General features: G+C 38.4%; 1 protein-coding gene across 1 annotated transcript in view; it reads right to left on the minus strand.

The window, feature by feature from the left end:
• NCKAP5 (NCK associated protein 5) overlaps positions 1–20338 on the minus strand; it is a 953343-nt gene that overhangs the window by 469845 nt on the left and 463160 nt on the right. Inside the window, exon 5 of the mRNA XM_036858046.1 lies at positions 5935–6068. Within this exon, the coding sequence (XP_036713941.1) occupies positions 5935–6068 (134 nt within the window). The remainder of the gene's footprint in view (positions 1–5934; positions 6069–20338) is intronic.

Raw genomic sequence — 20338 nt, forward strand, 5'->3', positions numbered from 1 at the left:
AACAATATATAGCTCCATTAAGAAGTTTAAAAACTTGTGACAAGGTCATCATGTCTTACACAGAAGCAGAACTACAAGGGAATCAAGGAATGTTTCATATTAAGTTAGTAACTGCTGAAAAAGGCCTCCTTTCTTTCCATTCTCTATAGAATTGATTTTAGCCCCTCTCTGCTTTGCTCAAGTGAGAACTTATATGCCAGATACTAAGATACACATTTCTGACATCAAAGTGTGATCCATATTACGTTAACCAAGCATTTAAAGAAGATGCCATGTAAACGCCTTTCTTCCGTCTGTTGCCATTTGAAGAAAAGTTATAATTTGAACAGTGTTGCTTTGCCATTTTAAACTTCTGGTAAATTCACCCAGAGGAGCAAATGAGAGGCCTCCATTTTTATAACAGCAAGAAATATTGCTGATCGTGTGGAAATAGCAACTCCAAATCAATAGAAAATTGCCCTCTACATTCATCAGGAGGAACAAGGCACTGAGGAGAGCCAGCCTCTGTGACAGGTGAAAGCTGATGAAGATTCTGGGACAGGAACAAGTGTAGAAGAGGGGCAGGAGAGGCTGTGCTGTTGACTTCCCAAAGGTCAACTGACGGCTGTCCTCATCTTGTTACATTTCACTCCTTCTAAAAATGTAGAGAAAATGTTCTTTTAATGTACCAGACAGATACGGAGGTAGAAGGGAATACGTGGGCAGAACGCTGAAGGGCATACTACCTTCTTCAACACACACTTCTATGCCAGGTGCCTACAGCTTCCAAATGGGCAGTGGAAAATGAACCCTAGGATTCTACAACGTCTCTGAGAGCTGATAACGGGAACGGCAACCAGTGAACGGGTTAGGCGGTAAAACCAGCTCCATGTACATCTCCTTGAAGTTCAGCAAGCAGCAGACTGCACTGAAGCATAGCAATCAACTGGGAGAGGAGAAATCCCCTTACCGTAAGCAAAGAAATAGCTTCAAGGCAGCAGATAACAGTGCAGGGAGAGAAGGTCAAAACAGGTGCAGAGAAATTCTGGAGGTAGAGAGTGCAAGCTTGGACTCCATTTGGGTGATTTTTAACTATCTTAGTCAAATATGAGTGACAAAGCTTAATTGTTCCCTTTACTGAAATTTACACTGCATTGTGTAAACACACACACACACACACACACACGCACACACGCACACATACATGCCTGGAACTTTTCAAGGCTGCAGGGAAACAATGATTGATTCCTGATGCTTTGGGTGTGATGTGGTTTGCTAACTGCATATCTTTTACAAAACATGTCTGCTCGATGGTGAGAGTACCAGGTTGATTCTAATTCAAAGCTTCAAATAGACTGCAGCATAGAGCTGCCACATGATAAACACGTGTGTTATTATTGCTAGTATCACTACCCAATCATTAATTTCATCTGATTTGATTCATGCCTTTGCACGATAACACTACTAACAGCTATGAAGTCTGGCTGTCCAGAATTTAGACAAAATTTCCCTTCATTTATAGCTAAACTATAAATGTGTTGTTTGGTTCATATATGTACATATGGCTTCTCCATCCGGAGTCTACATTTTTTGAGGATACATATTATGTTCTATCTTATTGTGCACACAATAAAAGCAGTTGATTGTCCTATATGAACAGCAGCTTTCAGTAATAGCCTACACATTGATTAGATTGTTTCCAAAGGGACCAACTCAAATACTTGTGCAAATCATGCATGGTTTGCATGAAATCAACTCTGTAGAGTCGCTTATTTCTTCAGAAGTCTGTTTTTTAGAAATCATTATTACTCCACCTCAATACACCCCACCTGGTTGGAGACATTGTCCCTGGAATCTAACTGATGCACAAACATTTCATTCACTCAAGGTGGAGTAATGAAGCTGGGGGTTCAAACACTAATTATCTTTACATACATAGATAGCCTCCTCAGTTCGCCCCATTGACCTTGGCTGGCTCGACAATCACAGTTCAAAATGGTTAAAGGGAGGATAGAGACAGTTATGGAATTATAGGGGGGGATCACCAAGCGAATCCCACATAAAATATGCCCATATATGTATACTACACAATGGGTTAAACAATCCTTATGACATCTGGAAAGCATCTTTGATTTATATCACTAAATAACAAGAGAAGGAAGGGGCAGCCTGAATGATACCAGCACCTGCCTTTAAGTACCACCTTACTGCATCTATCTTGATTCATGCCTTCATCTATGGGGAAGCCTTAATTTGAAAGTATCCTTTTTCTTCTCTGTATTTACATTAAAGAAGGTAAATGGTCTAAATTAAGTTTGTTATGGCTGCCTGAATCACCCTCAGTGAAGGCAATTTCTGATTTATGAGCTTAGAGCTAATTATGTAACCTCTAGTCACATTTTTTTTAAGTGCCCAAATTCTGGACCACTGCTGATCATTATATCCTAATCAGAGGTCAGGAGGGAGGAAGGGCTTATGGATGAAGGTTTGGTGATGACATAAAAGAGAACTACTCATTTAAACACTTTTATAGATTTTTATCACCTAAGTGATCCCATTACTCATTACCACAGGTAATCACAAATGCTCAGCTTTGCCTGGTGCGTTTAAGCCACCAAGCCCATCACCTAACTGAAATTGCATAAAATCAAGCCTCAAAGTAATTCTGAATCGCTCATTCTGACACCTGAATTCTACTTCACACATATACCTAATTGTCCCAGCTTCTAACTTCATTATTCATTTTCCCCTTCAATGCCTCGCATCAGCCCTGAATCTGAGACTCAGAATCTCCTTGACTACTGTTTAGATGCTCCCATGGCTACGGTACTATCAAACATACCAGAAAAATACCTTACCCAACTCAGCCCAGGCCTCAGCATCTCATGCCTCTGTGCTCTAGGTTCATAAAAGAGGTATTGGAAAAATACAACACATGTATATTTACATGTCCCCATGAACTTGAAGTATAGTGCTTAACCTGAGAACCTTTAGCACTGGAGTTCTTCCTACTTTACTTGTTTTCACTTAGGCGTAGACCCAGAATTCCTAAACCATATAGTGTGAAATTACTTAACTTCATAGACATAAGTGACATAGCAGAAGCAGTAATACTTTTACGAATTAATCCTAATTTGCACTATCGTGGACCACTGTCTATTATATCCTTTAATGCCATCTCTGGAGGGGCCTATAAGATGCATTCTACTATGAGTTTATTGCCAAAGATAATGTTTCTCTCTTTAGGGAGTAGTAGCCTTTGTCTACGAGATAAGAATTACATATCCTCTTGTGTTTTCCTTTTAATCTTGTCTGCCATGAATCTTAGAGCTAAATTAAATGCTCACTCTCCGAAAGCATGCTGGGCTGTGTAAGTATGATTACTCGCCACATTCCCCTTTCATGGTCTTTATTTTCCATTTTTATTTTAATTAACAGTCTTACCGTAAAACTACCTTTTCTTGTAAGTCACTTCGTACCCTTTGAAAAGGTAGGCTATTACATTATTCTAAAAAGTAAACTCATCCCATGAACAATACTCAAAGTATGCCTACATCACATCTCAGATATCATCATGTACAAAAGGAACTTGTCAACCCAGGAAAAGAAGGAGAAAATCATGACTACAAAAGTTTTAAATTTAATACAATTATTTGGATTATAGAACTTATTTACATGAGCATTCAGATACTGACCATGTCCAAGGGTGACATGCTATAGACAAGCTCTGTAATACTGAGAATTTTACAAAGACTTAGATTATAGTAACAGGATTGTTTGAATAAGCCTAACTAGAAACATCTTACAAACCAAAGTTTAAAATGTAAAAGGCCATCAGCAATAGTTTAGTGGGTCTACTTAAATTATCGTGTAATTATCTTCTCTGTTACATAGGCTTTCTCCCCCCCATCTTTTGCTGATTTACATTAGTTGTCTGGCTATAACTGGACTTGAACTTTCAATGTCAATGAAGCTTACTAAGAAAACTGATTATGCTGGGGCAAAAAATCTTCACAAAGGCAGTACGTAAAACCACCCACTATTTGTTTTACAAATAATTATCTTCTCTTTAAACCTAGAATGTAGCCTCAGCTCTTGCGCAACTCAAATCTGTATGGGGTTGTCATCTGATTTACAGCAGATGACCTGGCATCGTACAAAAGTAATTTACTGTGCCGGGTGCCTCACGCCCTGTAAATCAATAGCTTGAGTACAGGGACATCTCAATTAGACAGTACAAGGGTAGCAAGATCTGCACCTTCCTTTCTTGTATCATTAAAATGGCAAGTATTACCAAATGGTACTTGTTTTAAAGTTGCTTCGGAGGGTGGGGAGGGGCTATTATTTCACGTTTGGAGACATAAAGTGAGATTTGCCATCGAACAGAATGAAAAATTGAGCACAAGTTTGCATAAGTAATAGCCTGTGAGGGGTGGGACATGCATTTCTTAAAGTATTGATCGGTGCATTTCTACAGCACCTGTATTATCATGGGCTCCAAGAGCTGAACAGGGTGTTCCATTATGACTCTGAAACCGAGGAGTCATCCACCCTTCCTACCCTGTTCTTCCAAGATGCCTTTAAACCAAAATTCCAAACATTCGTGGTATAAGCCTCCATGAGATAAATCATCCAAAGGCTCAACTTTGCTCTCTCCCTGCAACACACCTCAAAATTAAGCTGTCAATATACAAGCCTCATAATGAGGAAGCACAATTATCCATCACCAATCATATCCAAATCCCAGTGGTAAATGAAAGATAAGACCCACCCAGTTTGCTGAAGAAAATTTTAGGGCAACTTCTCAAACTGGATTCTGCCTGGGATAACCTCATGAGGGAGAAAAGAATCAAAAATTATTTTCCTGGTTTTGCAAATGGTGACGTGAAACATGAAAATAAAAGCAAACTGTTCCTCATAGGGTGCCCGTATCTGGTCCCAGGACTGTAAATGCACAAGTCTGTGTTTTTTCCATGAAAATGAAGAGATTTTAAACAATAGGTTGAAGTTTTTACCTGGCCCCATATATATATATTTTTTAAAATTAATTAATTAATTATTTTTTGGCTGCGTTGGATCTTCGTTGCAGCGCGTGGGCTTTCTCTAGTTGTGGCGAGCAGGGGTTACTCCTCATTTTGGTGTGCGGGCTTCTCATTGTGGTGGCTTCTCTTGTTGTGGAGCGGGCTCTAGGTGCACGGGCTTCAGTAGTTGTGGCACGTGGGCTTCAGTAGTTGTGGCTCGCGGGCTCTAGAGCGCAGGCTCAGTAGTTGTGGTGCACGGGCTCAGCTGCTCCACAGCATGTGGGATCTTCCTGGACCAGGGACTGAACCTGTGTCCCTACATTGGCAGGCAGATTCTTAACCCCTGTGCCACCAGGGAAGTCCTTGGCCCCCTATTAACTGTAATTGAAAGCTGAAAGATTCTTACTGTGCTGGAATTAAATCAAAGAAGAGCTACTTTTCCAGAATCCTTTCAAATTCAAGTTATATCTTTTTAAAGGAAAGAAACTCATTGATTTTGATTTTTTTTTTTTTTTTACAGATTCTAAATATTTACTCTAAATAAGGAGTAAGAGCTTACTGGATGATTCACACTCTTTCTACCTGAAAATAGGATTATGAGGACCAGTAAAATTGCATTCTCCTGGCTGGCCTTTCACAGATCATGCCTATAGGCCACACAACCACCACATCTTACTGAAAGATACTTTGGAAAGCCATTGGGGAAGAAAAGACAACCAGCTTCAATAAAGCCAAGACTGAGGTGCAAGTGGAAAGTTCCAGAAAATTGGTCCAAATGCAATCGGACGATTTGGCTACAAGAGAAGGTCTAAATTGCTGGTCATTAGCTCCTCAAATGCAACACAAGCTTACACAATGGAAACTCAAGCAAAGGTGTAATTGGCGCAGGGAGAGATGCACCTCCTGAAACAAGATGCTCCGCACAGAACAATACCTGGAGAACTGCTGCTGCAGGCCACGCATCTGAATTCTGTTCCGCTCAGACTCCAGTGTCACCTCCTGCAAGCGCTTCTCACTCTGAAGACGTAAGTGTCTCTCCTCTTCCAATTCATGTATCAGCTTCTCATGCTAGAAAAGGCACACAGGGTATGACTTTTAAGAAAGTGTTTCTTAAATATTATAAGAAAATAATTAGTAGGCACTGTTGGTTACTAAGTGCTAACTTGGACTTCATATATTAATTAATTTCATCCTCATTACAACCTCATCAAGTACGTTCTATTATTAATCTCTTATTATCTAGGAAACCAAGGATCAGAGACCTTGAAGTAATCTGTCATTAAAAAAACAGAAGGTAACAGATTTTCAATCCTGGCTGATTTGACTCTAATGTATGAATGATTTCCACTAAACCAGGTGGCTTCTTATGCAGAGATGAAGATCCATGACTGAATAATACTAGCAGGTGAATAAGAATTCAAGTAATAATGAGTAAGTCCATTAGTGCCTGTTCAGAATTATTTCATCTTTTCAATCTCTGGTAAATGCTTTAAAGAGAACACTACTGATTTTTATAAAAGGACCAGGAACTTCCACTTAATTATACCATGAAGCTGATGAGAATAAGGTTAAAGAATTAGTTTGTATTTGCCCAATTAGGTTTTCCCAGATAGAAATTGGTTAAGCCACCCTCTTTACTTGTAATCCTAGACAGCGAGCTCTTCACACATGGGCGTCATAGATTAAAAGGGAGACTGGATGACCCAGAATAGATGGTTCATCAAAAACTCACTCCAGGAACTGGTAAGAAGCACACAAGCTCAGATCCTGACATTACAGACTGAGCCACGCTATGACTTTTTTGTTCTGGTTGTGCTGTTGTTACCACCTTTTTTTTTTTTTTTTTTTAGCATGTCATGCTATTATGGTTATGGATGTTACTACATTAAGCACTATGTGTTAAGGATATATATTCCATGATGAAAATCAAAGACTCAATGCCTGATTATAAGGGACCTACATTCTTAAAGGGAAAGATGGGAAGCATATACTTCAGTCTCCAAATAAATCAGACACTATGACTCTGTACCATGAATCACCCAGATGAAACTTGATCCATTGCATAACTCATGGAGAAAAACTTCTCCTGAGGACCATGAATGAAACAGACCATTCCCGGAAATGAATCAAGGTCCTCTAAAAATACTTCACATCCTGTGCCTCTGCAACTTTGACCACGCTCTCCCTCCTGCTTCAAAAACCCTCTCTATTCAAAGCCTAGGGTTCCTTCCAGGCCCAGCTTATATATCAACCCTTTGCCAGATATATGATTTGCGAATATTTTCTCCCACTCATTTGGTTGCCTTTCCATTTTGTTGATAACTTCCTTTGCTGTGCATAAGCTCTTTAGTTTGATGTAGTCCCACTTGTGTATTTTTGCTTTTGGTAACAGGTTCAAAAGATCATCACCAAGACTAATGTCAAATAGCTTACCATGTATGTTTACTTTTAGGAAGTCTATGGTTTCAGGTCTTACATTCCATTAAGTCTTTAATCCACTTTGAGTTAATTTTTGTGTATGGTGTAAGATAGCAGTCTAGTTTCATTCTTTTGCACATGGACATCCATTTTCCCCAACACCATTTATTGAAGAGACTGTTTTTTCCCATTTTACAATCTTAGCTCCTTTGTCATAAATTAATTGACCATATATGTGTGGCTATGTTTCTAGGCTCTCTATTCAGCTCCATTAATCTATGTGTCTGTTTTTATGCCAATACCATACTGTTTTGATTACCATAGCTTTGCAATATAATTTGAGCATGATGCCTCCAGGTTTATTCTTCTTTCTCAAGATTGCTTTGGCTATTCGGGGTCTTTGTGTTCCATACAAATTTTAGGATTGCTTGCTCTATTACTGTGAAAAATGCCGTTAGAATTTTGATATGGATTGCATTGAATCTGCAGATTACTTTTGGTACTATGGGCATTTTAATATTAATTCTTCCAATCCATGAGAACTGGAATATTTTTCCATTTACTTGTGTCTTCATTTTCATTCATTAATGTCCTGCAGTTTTCAACATATAGGTCTTTCAACTCATTGGTTAATTTTATTCTTAGGTATTTTATTCTCTTTGAAGCAAATGTAAATGGGATCATTCTTAATTTCTTAATTGTTAGAAATTATTCTTAATTCTCTTTCTGATAGTTTATTGTTAGTGTAGAGAAATGCACCAGAATTCTGTATATTGATTTTGTATCCTGAGACTTTACTGAATTTATTAGTTTTAACAGTTTTTTTGTCAGAGTCTTCAGGGTTTTCTATATATAAAATCATGTCTTCCTTAAACAGTGACAGTTTTACTTTTTCCTTTATAATTTGGATGCTTTTTATTTCTTTTTCTTGATTAATTGTTCTGGCTAAAACTTTCAATACCGTGTTAAATAAAAGTGGCAAGAGTGGACATTTTTGTGTTTTTCAGCTTTTCACTGTTGAGTATAATATTAGCTGTGGGTTTGTCATATATGATCTTTCTTATGTTGAGATATGCTCCATCTATACCTACATTCAACTTGAGAGTATTTATTATAAATACATGTTGAATTTTGTCAAATGCTTTTTCTACATCTATTGAGATGATCATATGATTTTTATTCTTCAGTTTGTTAACATGGTGTATCATGTTGAGTGATTTGTAGGTGTTGAACTAAACTTGCATCTCTGGAATAAATCTCACTCGATCATGGCATATGATCCTTTTAGTGTATTGTTGAATTCAGTTTATTAACATTTTGCTGAGGATTTTTGTGTCTATGGTCATCAGAGCTGTGGCCCTGTAATTTTCTTTTCTTGTGGTGTCCTTGTCTGGTTTTGGTATTAGGGTAATGCTGGCCTCTTAAAATGAGTTTGGAAGTGTTCCCTCCTCTTTTATTTATTTATTTTTTTGAAGCATTTGAGAAGGATTGGTATTAATTCTTCTTTAAATGTTTGGTAGGATTCACCAGTAAAGCTGTCTGGTCTTGAATTTTTGTTCGTTGGGAGGTTGTTGATTACTCTTTCGATTTCTTCCTAGTAAGCAGTCTATTCAGATTTTCTATTTCTTCATGATTCAGTCCTGGAAGGTTGTACGTCTCTAGAATTTACCAGTTTCTCCGAGGTTGTCCAATTTGTTGGCATACAACTGTTCGCAGTCATCTCTTAAGATCCTTTGTATCTCTGTAGTATGAGTTGTAACGTCTCCTCTTTCATTTCTGATTTTACTTATTTGAGCCCTCTCTTTTTTTTTGGCAGGGGTGGGAGAGTCTAGCTAAAGGTTTGTCAATTTTTTTTATCTTCTCAAAGAGCCAACTCTTAGTTTCACTGATATTTTCTGTTGTCTTTTTAGTCTCCATTTCATCTATTTCCACTCTGATCTTTGTTACATCTTTCCTGCTACTAACTTTAAGCTTAGTTGGTTCTTCTTTTTCTAGTTCCTTGAGGTATAAAGTTAGATTGTTTATTTGAGATATTTTCTTTTTTCATGAAGTAGACATGTTTCACATTTGTGTTATAGGGGTCCTTCTGGGACTCCTAAAACACAAATATTATTCTGCTTGACGTTGCCCCATAAGTCCCTTAAGCTATCTTCCCTTTTTCAAATTCTTTTTTTTTTTTTTTTTTTTTTGCTGCTCTACTTTTGGATGAATTCCTTTGTCCTGTCTTCGAGATCACTGATGCTTTCTTCTACTTTATCTAGTCTGCTGATGAACGCATTTGGTGTATTTTTCATTTTAGTTATTGTAATCCTCAGCTCTGTTTGGTATTTTCTTATATTTTTCTACCTCTATGGATGTTCTTACTGTGTTCATCTATTCTTCTCCCAAGTTTGGTGAGCATCTTATGACCATTACATTGAACTCTTTATCAGGTAAATTACTAATCTCCACTTCATTAAGGTTTTTTCTGAGGTCTTATCTTATTCTTTCATTTGGAACATATTGTTCTGTTTCTTCATTTTGCTTGACTCTCTGTGTTTGTTTCTGTGTATTAGGTGAAACACCTACCTTTCCCTGTCTTGAAGGAGTGGGCACCAGATATAAAATCTGTGACATCAGACACATGTAAAAGCTCTCCTCCAAGAGATGCTGGCACTCTGGAGCATAGTACAGAGAGTGAAGAGAACACCTGCCTTACAAGGTCTTTGAAAAGGTTTACAGTCAGTCCTCTGATGTGTGCTTAATTAGAAGCCTGCACCTCACATTGCAGCTATGCTGATAAGCTTATAGGCCTTGTTCACAGACAGACTGAGCTCCAGGGTCTGTTGCCGCTTGCTGTGTCCTCAAGGTGGTAGCTGTTTAAGAACACTTTTCTGTTGGGTATGGTCCTGTGGGACCCACGAGTGTAAGCCCTGCTGGCTTTCAGAGCCAGGTGATATAGAGGTGTCCCCTGGTGGCTGCTGCAGAAATCAGGGCACCAGACAAGGATATGAGCTCCTTTCTGGGAAATGCCGGAAAGCTGGAGTGAGGGAGAGGGAGAATGTAAAGATTATGTCCACCAGCCTTCATTCCCCGAGAGCATTTCTGTGGGCCTCCCCTCCAGCCAAAGCTCCTGGACACACAAATGGGCTTTCTTCTCAGAAAGACTGGGGGTGTTTCAGTCTGCTATCTGTACAGTGTGCTGGGGGCAGTAGCCTGCCAAGAACGCTCTCTCCGATTGTTGCACTCCCATGAAACCAGGAAAGCAAGCCCCCTGGCCTTTAGAACCAGGTGTTCAAGGGGAGTCCCCTGGGCTGCTACCACAAAACTGGGATACGAGATGCAAAAACTAGGGCACCAGATGTGTGTGAAAACTCTCCTCTGGAGACACTGGCACCGGGGAGCTTAGCAGAGGGAGAGCACAAAGATGGCACCCTCTGTGGATGGCGATGTAGGAAGATCCTGAACTCATCTCCTCGCACAGACACCCCAAATCTAGGCTACATCTTGGACCACCTCCTAACACTTATTTTAAAAGTACACATTTGTCACAGTGCAATAGAGGGACAGTTTGAGCATGATGCGAATCTCACATTTGCTTAGGCCCAATCTCAATCATGAGAAAAATGAAGTGAACACAGAAAACTGCACCCGGCTGAAGCTAGTGTAGAAATACACAATCACACACATCACAGATAGATGGACCAGTGACCTCAGTCCATCAGGGGTGTTATGAGCTGCCCCATCCACATCGGAAGGTACCACTTGCCCTCTGACTTTACCCAGCCTTCTTTCCACTGATTCAGAATAACTCACAAGCTGCAGCCCTTCCCATGACCGCCCCCACAAGCAAACTGCATGTCTTTTTCAAGGTAAAGTGCCATATTTATTGTATTATTTCTATATTTCTTAACCACTTAACATTGTAAAACTTAGCTGCCATTTATATTAGATGCCTATCTTTTTTTGTGTCACTGACAAAGTTTTTGAGTACTGTGTCCCTAGTTTCATTTTTCCCACAAGCCCTGTGCAGTGATTTTTAGGAACACATATGTCATATTACAGTAGAGCTATACATCATGGTGAAGAAAAAGAAAACTGAATCAAGAGTAGGATTCCAAAGCCCCTTCATTCTTTGGGCACAAACAAAGAATTGGACCTCAACAAAGAAGCAAACATAAAAGCAAAAGGAAAGGTATTCTAATTCCAAGTCTTTGTTCTACCAAATGATCGTGTCTGTATCTCATAGGCTTCACAAAGACTTAAACTTCCTCAATTACTATCCTCTGATTAAACCTCCAGCAAAGGAGACTCCACAATTTCCCTGGGCCATCCATTTTATTTTTTTAAACTCCTCTCCTGCTAATTTTTCTAAGACTTGCTTAAATTGTTTCAAGTATCAAAAAGTCATTTCTCTCTGTATGTTCCCAGGAAATGGAGAAAAAGCTATAGGTTCTATCATCATTTCCTAATTTAATAAAGAATTCTTCTTAGAAGAAGAGCTGTGTACACACCCACATGGATTCATTTATTCACTCAGTAAATTTTTACTGAACAGCTATTATGTGCAAGACACCGGACCAGAGCAAGAGACCGGCAATGAGACCAAAAGACGTGGCTCCTGACTGAGGTGGACTTACACACTAGTGGACATGGCAGCTGCTAAATGAAGTATCACACAGAGAAATATATCAATATAAACTGATGGATAGTTAAGAGTTTGCTGAAAGATGACAGCCAGAGGCACCGACTTTGTTCAGTGGGTTAGGGGACGGCTTCTCTGAGGAATTAATATATAAACTGAGACCTCTGTGATAACTAGGAGTTACCTGGGGAAGAGAAGGGATCAGCATTGTAGGCAGAAGAGTAGCAAATGGGAAGTCTTTAGTTACACAGGAAAAGAACAAAGAGAAGTCCAGTGTGCCTGGACCCTGGGGAGCAAGGGGATGGGAGTGCCATATGACATAGCTAGAAGGAGCCGGGGGACCGAGAAGGTCATATTAAGGATGTGAGATTATATTCTGAGTAGAACAGTAACTCTTTACCAAGGTTTAATCAAGTAAGTGATAAGATCTGATGAAGATTTTGCAAAGATCATCTGACTACTGTGTGGAAAAAGAACTGAACGAAGAGGCTGAATAACAACAGCATGGGAAGATATTTAAACAAGAGTATGGTGAATGCTACCAGCTACTAGTTTAGACTGTACCATTTGCTAGTCAAGCAGGTTTGGACAAGCCACTTAACTTGAAATATAACTGCTTGAAGCTAGTTTCTTCTGCATATTGGGGAGAGTAAAATCGCCCAAGCCAATTTCATAGTATCACTGTGAGGAATGAGTAAAACAATGTATAGAAAAGCACTGCGAAATCTTGAAAGTCCCATATAAAAATAAGATATGGCTAACTGGAATTATACAGCTTACATCATTTGATAGAGTTACTTTTGATAAATTCTATAAGCATTTTAGTCTTTCACGATCACTACATATTAAATAAATATCGTAGTTACACATTTCTTTTAAAAATCTCAAAAATGTGCTTTTTAAGCAGATCAAACGTTAATACTGAGGGGAAGTACATTTTAAATTACATTTTAATGTAAGAACTGAGAGACCAGCTTAATCACAGATGTCATCTAGAATGCATATAACCCTGTGGCTAGACTGCCCGAAAGACGTAATTTTTCAATTCCATTACCTAGAACGATCTTAAACAGATAGCTCGATCTGTGACGTGCCAAAATGTCAGGAGTTAATACCAAGACATTAACACTTGATTGCAAAGATAGAAAGCCAAGAAGTACCTCTATCCTAGGTCTAATTATATTTGGTGACCCTAGTTACATTTGTGGGTGATACTACTGGCAAAGTTAGTAACAGAAGAGTCAAAGAATTTTAAAAAAGAAAGAGGAGTTTACTTGCTGTGAAAGTTCTAGTGCCACCATGCACGGTCATGTGTCAGGTGAAACGTGCACTACAGCAAGAGTGGTACCTCCCACCTATGCCCCAAGCATTCCGTGTAAGTCCTGCTTAATGAATGACATAAGGCATCAACTCATCTAGAGGTATTCTACACTGACATGATCCTTAAGGGTACATGATACTCTATACTGGGTTGGCCAAAAAGTTCGTTTGGGTTTTCCCGTAACACCTTATGGAAAAACCTGAACAAACTTGTTGGCTAACACAGTTGAAAGGTATTCACTATATGTTTCTGTTTCAAAAGATTTCCTGAAATGTGTTCAAGTTATAATATTCTGGTTGAATAATATTTTATAATCAAAGAATCACAGGAAAAATATTAACTCTCTTGGATGATAAAAGAATCTAAAAGATAGTGAGAAATGAACAAAGGCCATTAGAGAAGGCCACTGGGATTAAATAATATTCCTGGGTACTGACGAAAAAAAATATATGAACTCATTCAAGAAATGTGGAATCTGGCAAACTAGCTACATACTATGCCATGGAGATTTTAGGTAAAAAGACTATTAGAAAAGTACATTTGATTCAATGACACACACATAAAGCATGGCAGTAAGACCCAATCACCCAAAACTTCAAGATCTGCTTAGATTTGCTTATTAATTGGTATCCAGACAGTCACAGATATTGCCATGTGTTCATCAATCAACATCCAATGTATACTGAAACATTTTAAGGTTACCCAGACTCACAATAACCATTCTGATTCTCATGCTACCTACTGAGAATCTAAAATTGACATGTGATTCTTTTCTTCATAAGTCCATAAACCAAACACCCATCAGCAACAAAATTAAACTGCTGTTTTCATGAAAACTAAGTTTTAATGGAAAAACTCTACATTAACCAATTTCTATCAAACCACTATAAAAATGGGTCTAAATTAAGCTATAGTTATTACCTCTAATTGCAGCCTCATTTTTGCTTTTTACACAAACTGCAATATATTTTCCCCGTAAGGCTTCCTCAATTCAATATCCCCATTAGTTATGAAAGATTCAGTTATCCTAGAGGCAGAGAAACAGATAAGGAACTTAAGAATTGATTTTTTCAAAGCCCGTACTGTTGTCTGTAACAGAAGAATCAGAATCAGATTTTGAGATGCTAGGATAGAAGCGGCCCTATATATATCTGCAGTGCTGATAACATCGACCATGAGAGACAAAGCTTTTATTCTAACAAACAAGCAAAAAAAATATACAGAGCTTGGTTTAAAAATAATTGAGAGGAGGGAAGAAAGGGTGAGTGAGAAAAATAAAGGAAAGGGGGCGGGGGGAAATTTCAAGGGTAAAGAAGACAGATGGGCACTTAGGAGGATCTTAAAAATATCCTCAATGCCAGACAGGAGCTCTAAAAGGGAAGTGCCACAGGTGAATCACTCCGTACGATTACGTTTTCTAAGGCAAAAATTATCTATATGTTTATTACTTATCAAAAAGATACAGATATGAATTTTATGGGAGGAGTATTTTCAGGGTGGGCTGGGCAGAAAAGCACAATAAAATGAAGCTTGGGTATGTCAAGATTGATATGGATTATAAAGGCATGTGGGAACAAATCATAACAAATGATGGTATCCTGCAAAGAGAGCAAATTAAGTTGTCTTTTGCTTATAGTCAGCGATCTTTATGACTTATCAAATAGGGCTATAAAGTGGTAATATGGCACTCACAATATAAAATAATGCAGTTTTGATTTTATTATCATATGGCTAAAAATAAAATGGGACAGAAAGCTATATACATTGACCCACAGCCCACAGTTTTCATTACTTTAAAGTGTCGTGAATTTCACCACCATGATTCCTGTGAAAGCACCACAGGAGAGGCTAGTAGTCTGGGTTATTATCGTTTTGGTTCTCCCATTATTTTACTGTGCAACTTTGGGAAGTACACTGACCGTCTTTGGACCTCTTTCTAAAATGTTAAGATCCCTTTCAACTCTCACATTCAGCGCTCACCTAGGCATCCATGAAATTAGCCACAATCACAGTGATGGGGTTTAGGACAGATTACCCCTAAATATGGCACCTTGGCATACTGGATATCTTAAGCTGAAGGAGTTTGAGAAAACAGCAGAGGTCGCTCTGACCTTCCCCAACTCCTTCATGCGTCTTCCTCAAAACAGGTCATATAACCCTCACATGAGAGATGTTCTCCTTATACTCAGGAAGAAGGAAGACATTCTTATCACCAGAGACAGAGAATTTCGGGCCAAGAAATCTATACAAACAAACCTTGTTAAACTAACCCTTATCTTACTAGTATTCTTCACCACTTACTACCCCTGGTCCACACCCCTCTGTCTTGTCAAATCTTCACAAACTGATTATTATTATTTTTAACCTAAAAGGTAGAAAAAGCTTCCTGCTCTGATCACCTCTTTGGGTCTCCATTTTCTTGTGAAGCCTCCTGTGGACACATAAAAATTCAATACAAGGTAAACAACAAGGTCCTACTGTATAGCACAGGGAACTGTATTCAATATCCTGTAATAAACCCATAATGGAAAAAAAGATTGTGTGTGTGTGTGTGTATGTGCAACTGAATCACTTTCCTGTATGGGAGAAATTAAAACAACACTGTAAATCAACTATACTTCAATAAAATAACTTTTTAAAAAATCAACAAAGTGTGTTTGTTTCTCTCCTGTTATTCTGTCTTAGATGATTTTAATTCTTAGGCCCAGCCAGAGACCAAAGAGAGTAGAGGAAAATTTATCTTCTCCTACAAAAACAAGGAAAACATAGATACTAATGGTACAAAGAGTATAATGAGATGAAACATAATATCTGTAAGTCAGGGGGGTGTATATATGTTGGGGGTCAGTCATAGTATGGATTTCATCCTATGTATGGATGAAGGTGACTGGCAGCCCTGTAGAGACAATGAGGTAGGTGAAGCTGTAGATTTAAGAGGGTAAGGCTGTGGTTTTCTTGGCTAGTGTAAAACAGGAAAGGCAATGTTAAAAGATAACACTGGGCATCACACAACTGGGAAAAAAGGTGATGAAACTTAGACCCCAGAGGCATTGGTTTTCATTTGGTTCCCGAACAACTGCAGGTTTCAGTAGATCTGGAGGAGGATGGCGGAATCTAAATGTTTGAGCAAGATAATTCCTCCTCAGGGTGGACCCCAGAAATGAAACACAACGGTAATAGGGACCAGTTGGCAGAAGTGACTGCTCCCTTTTTTTATTATTATTTATTACTGTCATTCGTTAGCAATGGTTCCCTGAGTTGGAAAAGGCCTTCCTTAGGATATTCTAGCTCATTGACTTCCTGACTTCAACAAGCTTCTCAGAAAATCATTTTCTTCCAAGTCTTTGAATATCTGATGATTATGGGGGATGACCAAGGAAAGTAAGACATTGAGTAATGAAGTGAGTAGAAGCTTGGTTTCCATTGTCAACTGCCAAATTCAGACACACTCTTTCCCTTACCCCAGTCATTTCCTTGAGTTTATTCGATCAAAAGGCCCAATTTTCAACTTTACTTAGAAAAAAGCTTCATTTACCCAACCACTGGGTCCTTTTATAATAGGTCAATGACTCCTTTTCCTTCTCTGGTCACAGCTCTTTCTCTGTTGTCATGTTAATTGATCACAATTAACAGTAGCTATTAATTATTCTATCCCTCTGGGGGTTCTCAGAAGTCAATTTTATTAAGTTCCTTCCTACTTGATTGAAGTCTTAAGTGCTCTTTTCTGTTCTGTGGATACAGTATATTTCACACAAGGAAGGGGGAGAATTTCAGTTCTTTGGGGGATTTTTACCTCCAGCCCTGAACCAATCCATGAGGCCAGATTTATTCTCCATTTTACCCTCACTCTGTTCCTTATCTGCCTCTACCCCACAATGACCAATGGAGAATGAATGGATTTCTTCAGCAGACTTAGTTTCCATTACAAACTTTGAGTCACTATATTTCTCTCCTCACTCCTTATTGTGGAGGATTCCAAGATCTCTTATTCTCCCTTCTGCACTCCGCTCTTGAACTTCAGCTGTATTGACTATAAAAGTTAACAGTTGCTCTGCCTTCTCCACCCTGATGTCTCTCTTACTTCACTGCCCACCTAATTTATGGTTTATCTCATACGCTGGTGTCCTTAATATTCACCTTAGCTCTTTAAAAATTATATGTCATATGGTTTGCTAAGCGTTTCCTATATAATTATTATCTCCTGTCTCTTCAAAGAGCATCCTTTTCTTGAGGCAGAGATTGAGGCTTGCACTTGGTAATGAAACCCCGTAGAAGGTTAGCACATCACTGAGCATTCTAGAAGTGTCCAATACATTCTGGTTGAGTTAAACTGAATCCTATTGACCTCCCACTATTTCCTCTCCCTTAGTTGGCCGCTAGTTCTAGGTTTGCAGAGTTTGTATCTGTGTCAACTTTCAGTCTTTGCTCTGAGGACAATGTAATGAGATTTTCTTTAGTTTAAAAACCCCAAAAATACATGTCACCCGGTTTATCATTTTCTCTTCCCTTACCATTGCCTTTGTTTGGTCTGATTTTTTGCCCTCTCCTAACAGCCCATAGATTGTAATCCCAAACTTCAGATTCAAATCTCTTATTTGATTAGTCACTTTCACTCCTCAACTATTAAGTTAAAAATTTCCTTTCTTAGAGGATTTGCTGTGGCCTCCTTAAAAAGCATGTATAATTCCATTATATTTTTTAGGCTAGTGCATTTTACTGCTCTTTTGTTCACACTACTAGATTTTACAGGATGGTGGGAGGGAAAAACTATTCAGACAAAGAATCCTTTCTTTTCCCTGTGACTGGAAACCTTATATTCCTGCCTTTTTTCAGTGAATGGGTGTAATTATGTGTATGGGAAATTAGAGTATTTGCTATGATAATTATTCACTCCTATCAAATAGGAGAATAATTATAATGTCAGCAACAGACTGTACAAGGTATTACCGGAGCTTTCCTTTTAAATCTGCCAGAGAAATGGCTTCTGGGACCTCAGTAATTAATATTAATTTCTCACAAATACTTTTTATTCATTTGGAAGACACACTAGAATGCCTTCATACTTCCAATTTCATTGTGGAAAACTCCATCTGAATATTGTTTTAAACAAGGCCCTGAGAACATCTGGATAGGATTTTACATAGCCAGCTTCCATTATTTTATGATACTAGACTATCTTAGAAACATAAAATTTCAAAACAACATGATTTTTAGCAGTACCCCTTATCCTTGTTAGCAAATACAAACTTTCACATTCTATCATTCCATTAAAAGGTCAGCTATAATATTTAAAAGATCAATGTGGAACTAATCACAAGTTTTGGTTCAATGCTTTAGTATTTCATTTCATGCAACTACCAAAGCTAGAAGAAATTGAAAATGCTACACATTGAATGATTATAGTTTGTGTTATTTTGGAGAGGTAAGGTTAAACAGCAATTTCATTTTTATGGGGAAATCATTAAAGACCTATAAATGAGCTGACTGAGCACGGTTAATCTATAGAAAGGGAAAATGTGTATTATGAAAAGACGATCTGAGCACTTTTTTGAAAAGTGTACTTAACCCTTGGTTAATCACATAAACGGAAGAGAAGGTTATGATAGATAATCTCAGTTCCTGAGTGGTGGGAGATAGTCACAAGAGGAAGCAAATAGAAAACATGGCCCCATGTAGCACAAATAATGTCATGAAAAATAGGCCAATGGAGACTATAGTTACCACTAATAGAATGTCTGTCACACCGCTGAGTATAGAAAAGCTTGCAGTAGATACTCCTACATCATGACTACAGGTCGTTGGTATGCAATTTAACTGAGCATCAGGAATGACGTTCTCAGATGCTTTTTTTGTGATTGCCTGGCTTCTCTCCCGTTTCCACTCCTGGCTGAATGCTTAGCCCTTTCTCATTTGGAAGTGGTCTCTCCTGGATGGCTTAGTCAGACTTCAGTGAACACAACCAAGCTATTCAACTAGGTTTCCACATGGAAACCTATGGATCTTCTATAGATCTTACAATCAAAAGGAAATGGAAGTCTTTACACTTGGAAAGGCACTTTAGATCACCAAGTCCAACTGAGGTCCTAAAAGGTGCTAACTGTCCAGGGGCACCCAGCCCACCCCAAGTCTTTGTCTCAGTGCAAAGGAGATCAAACCTCTTCTGCAAAGTCTCCCCTCCCAGGTAATTGAGTGAAAAGCAAATTTTCAGGAGCTTGGTGGAATTGTTCTTCTGGAACAGTAGGATTTATATGTAAAACGTTTACTTACATTTACCAATTACTTTCTTTTGCAACATAAACCTTTATATATAAGCTCAAAAGTAAACCCCTACATGAAGACAGAAAAGCAACTGGCAAGACCATAATGCATTTCAATCATTACTACATTAGTATCTTTAAAAGCCCTCCTAGAAAAATTTGTTTCCTTCTTCAGAAAGCAACAATGTTAAAAGCTAAGTTTTTGTTTGTTTGTTTTTTGTTTGTTTGTTTTTACCAAGTCGTGAATGTTATGAAATGTGCTTCCTTCACTTTTACAGGTATAGAATATTGGTGCGTTGTGTATATTTCTATAAAGCTAGGACTCTCAACGTTTTTGACCAAAGAATTGGATTCGACATGTACAAAGAAAATGGTTCCAATTAGTGAGATGTAACTGCTATTAATTGCTATGGCCAAGCAAAACATGGATGTCATCACACAGGCATGCCATTCATCACATCCAAATGCCTTGACCAGTAGCTCTCGTCTCTTAGACCAGGAAGAATTACATATAGTTCACAATTTACAAAGGAATCAGTATACTGAACACTACTTATAAGGCGTTATTGAATAAATAAAAGCACAACTACTATAATACTGGGACTCTGTGGCTTTATTTTCCTCTTAATGTAAAAAAGAATGCATTTACTCAACAAGATGGTGGCCACTGGTATTCCATTTGACCATGGCTGGTGGCAGCAGCCCCACTGATGTGTAG

The sequence above is a fragment of the Balaenoptera musculus genome, chromosome 7 (genome assembly GCF_009873245.2).
Source record: "Balaenoptera musculus isolate JJ_BM4_2016_0621 chromosome 7, mBalMus1.pri.v3, whole genome shotgun sequence".
Classification (NCBI taxonomy): domain Eukaryota; kingdom Metazoa; phylum Chordata; class Mammalia; order Artiodactyla; family Balaenopteridae; genus Balaenoptera; species Balaenoptera musculus.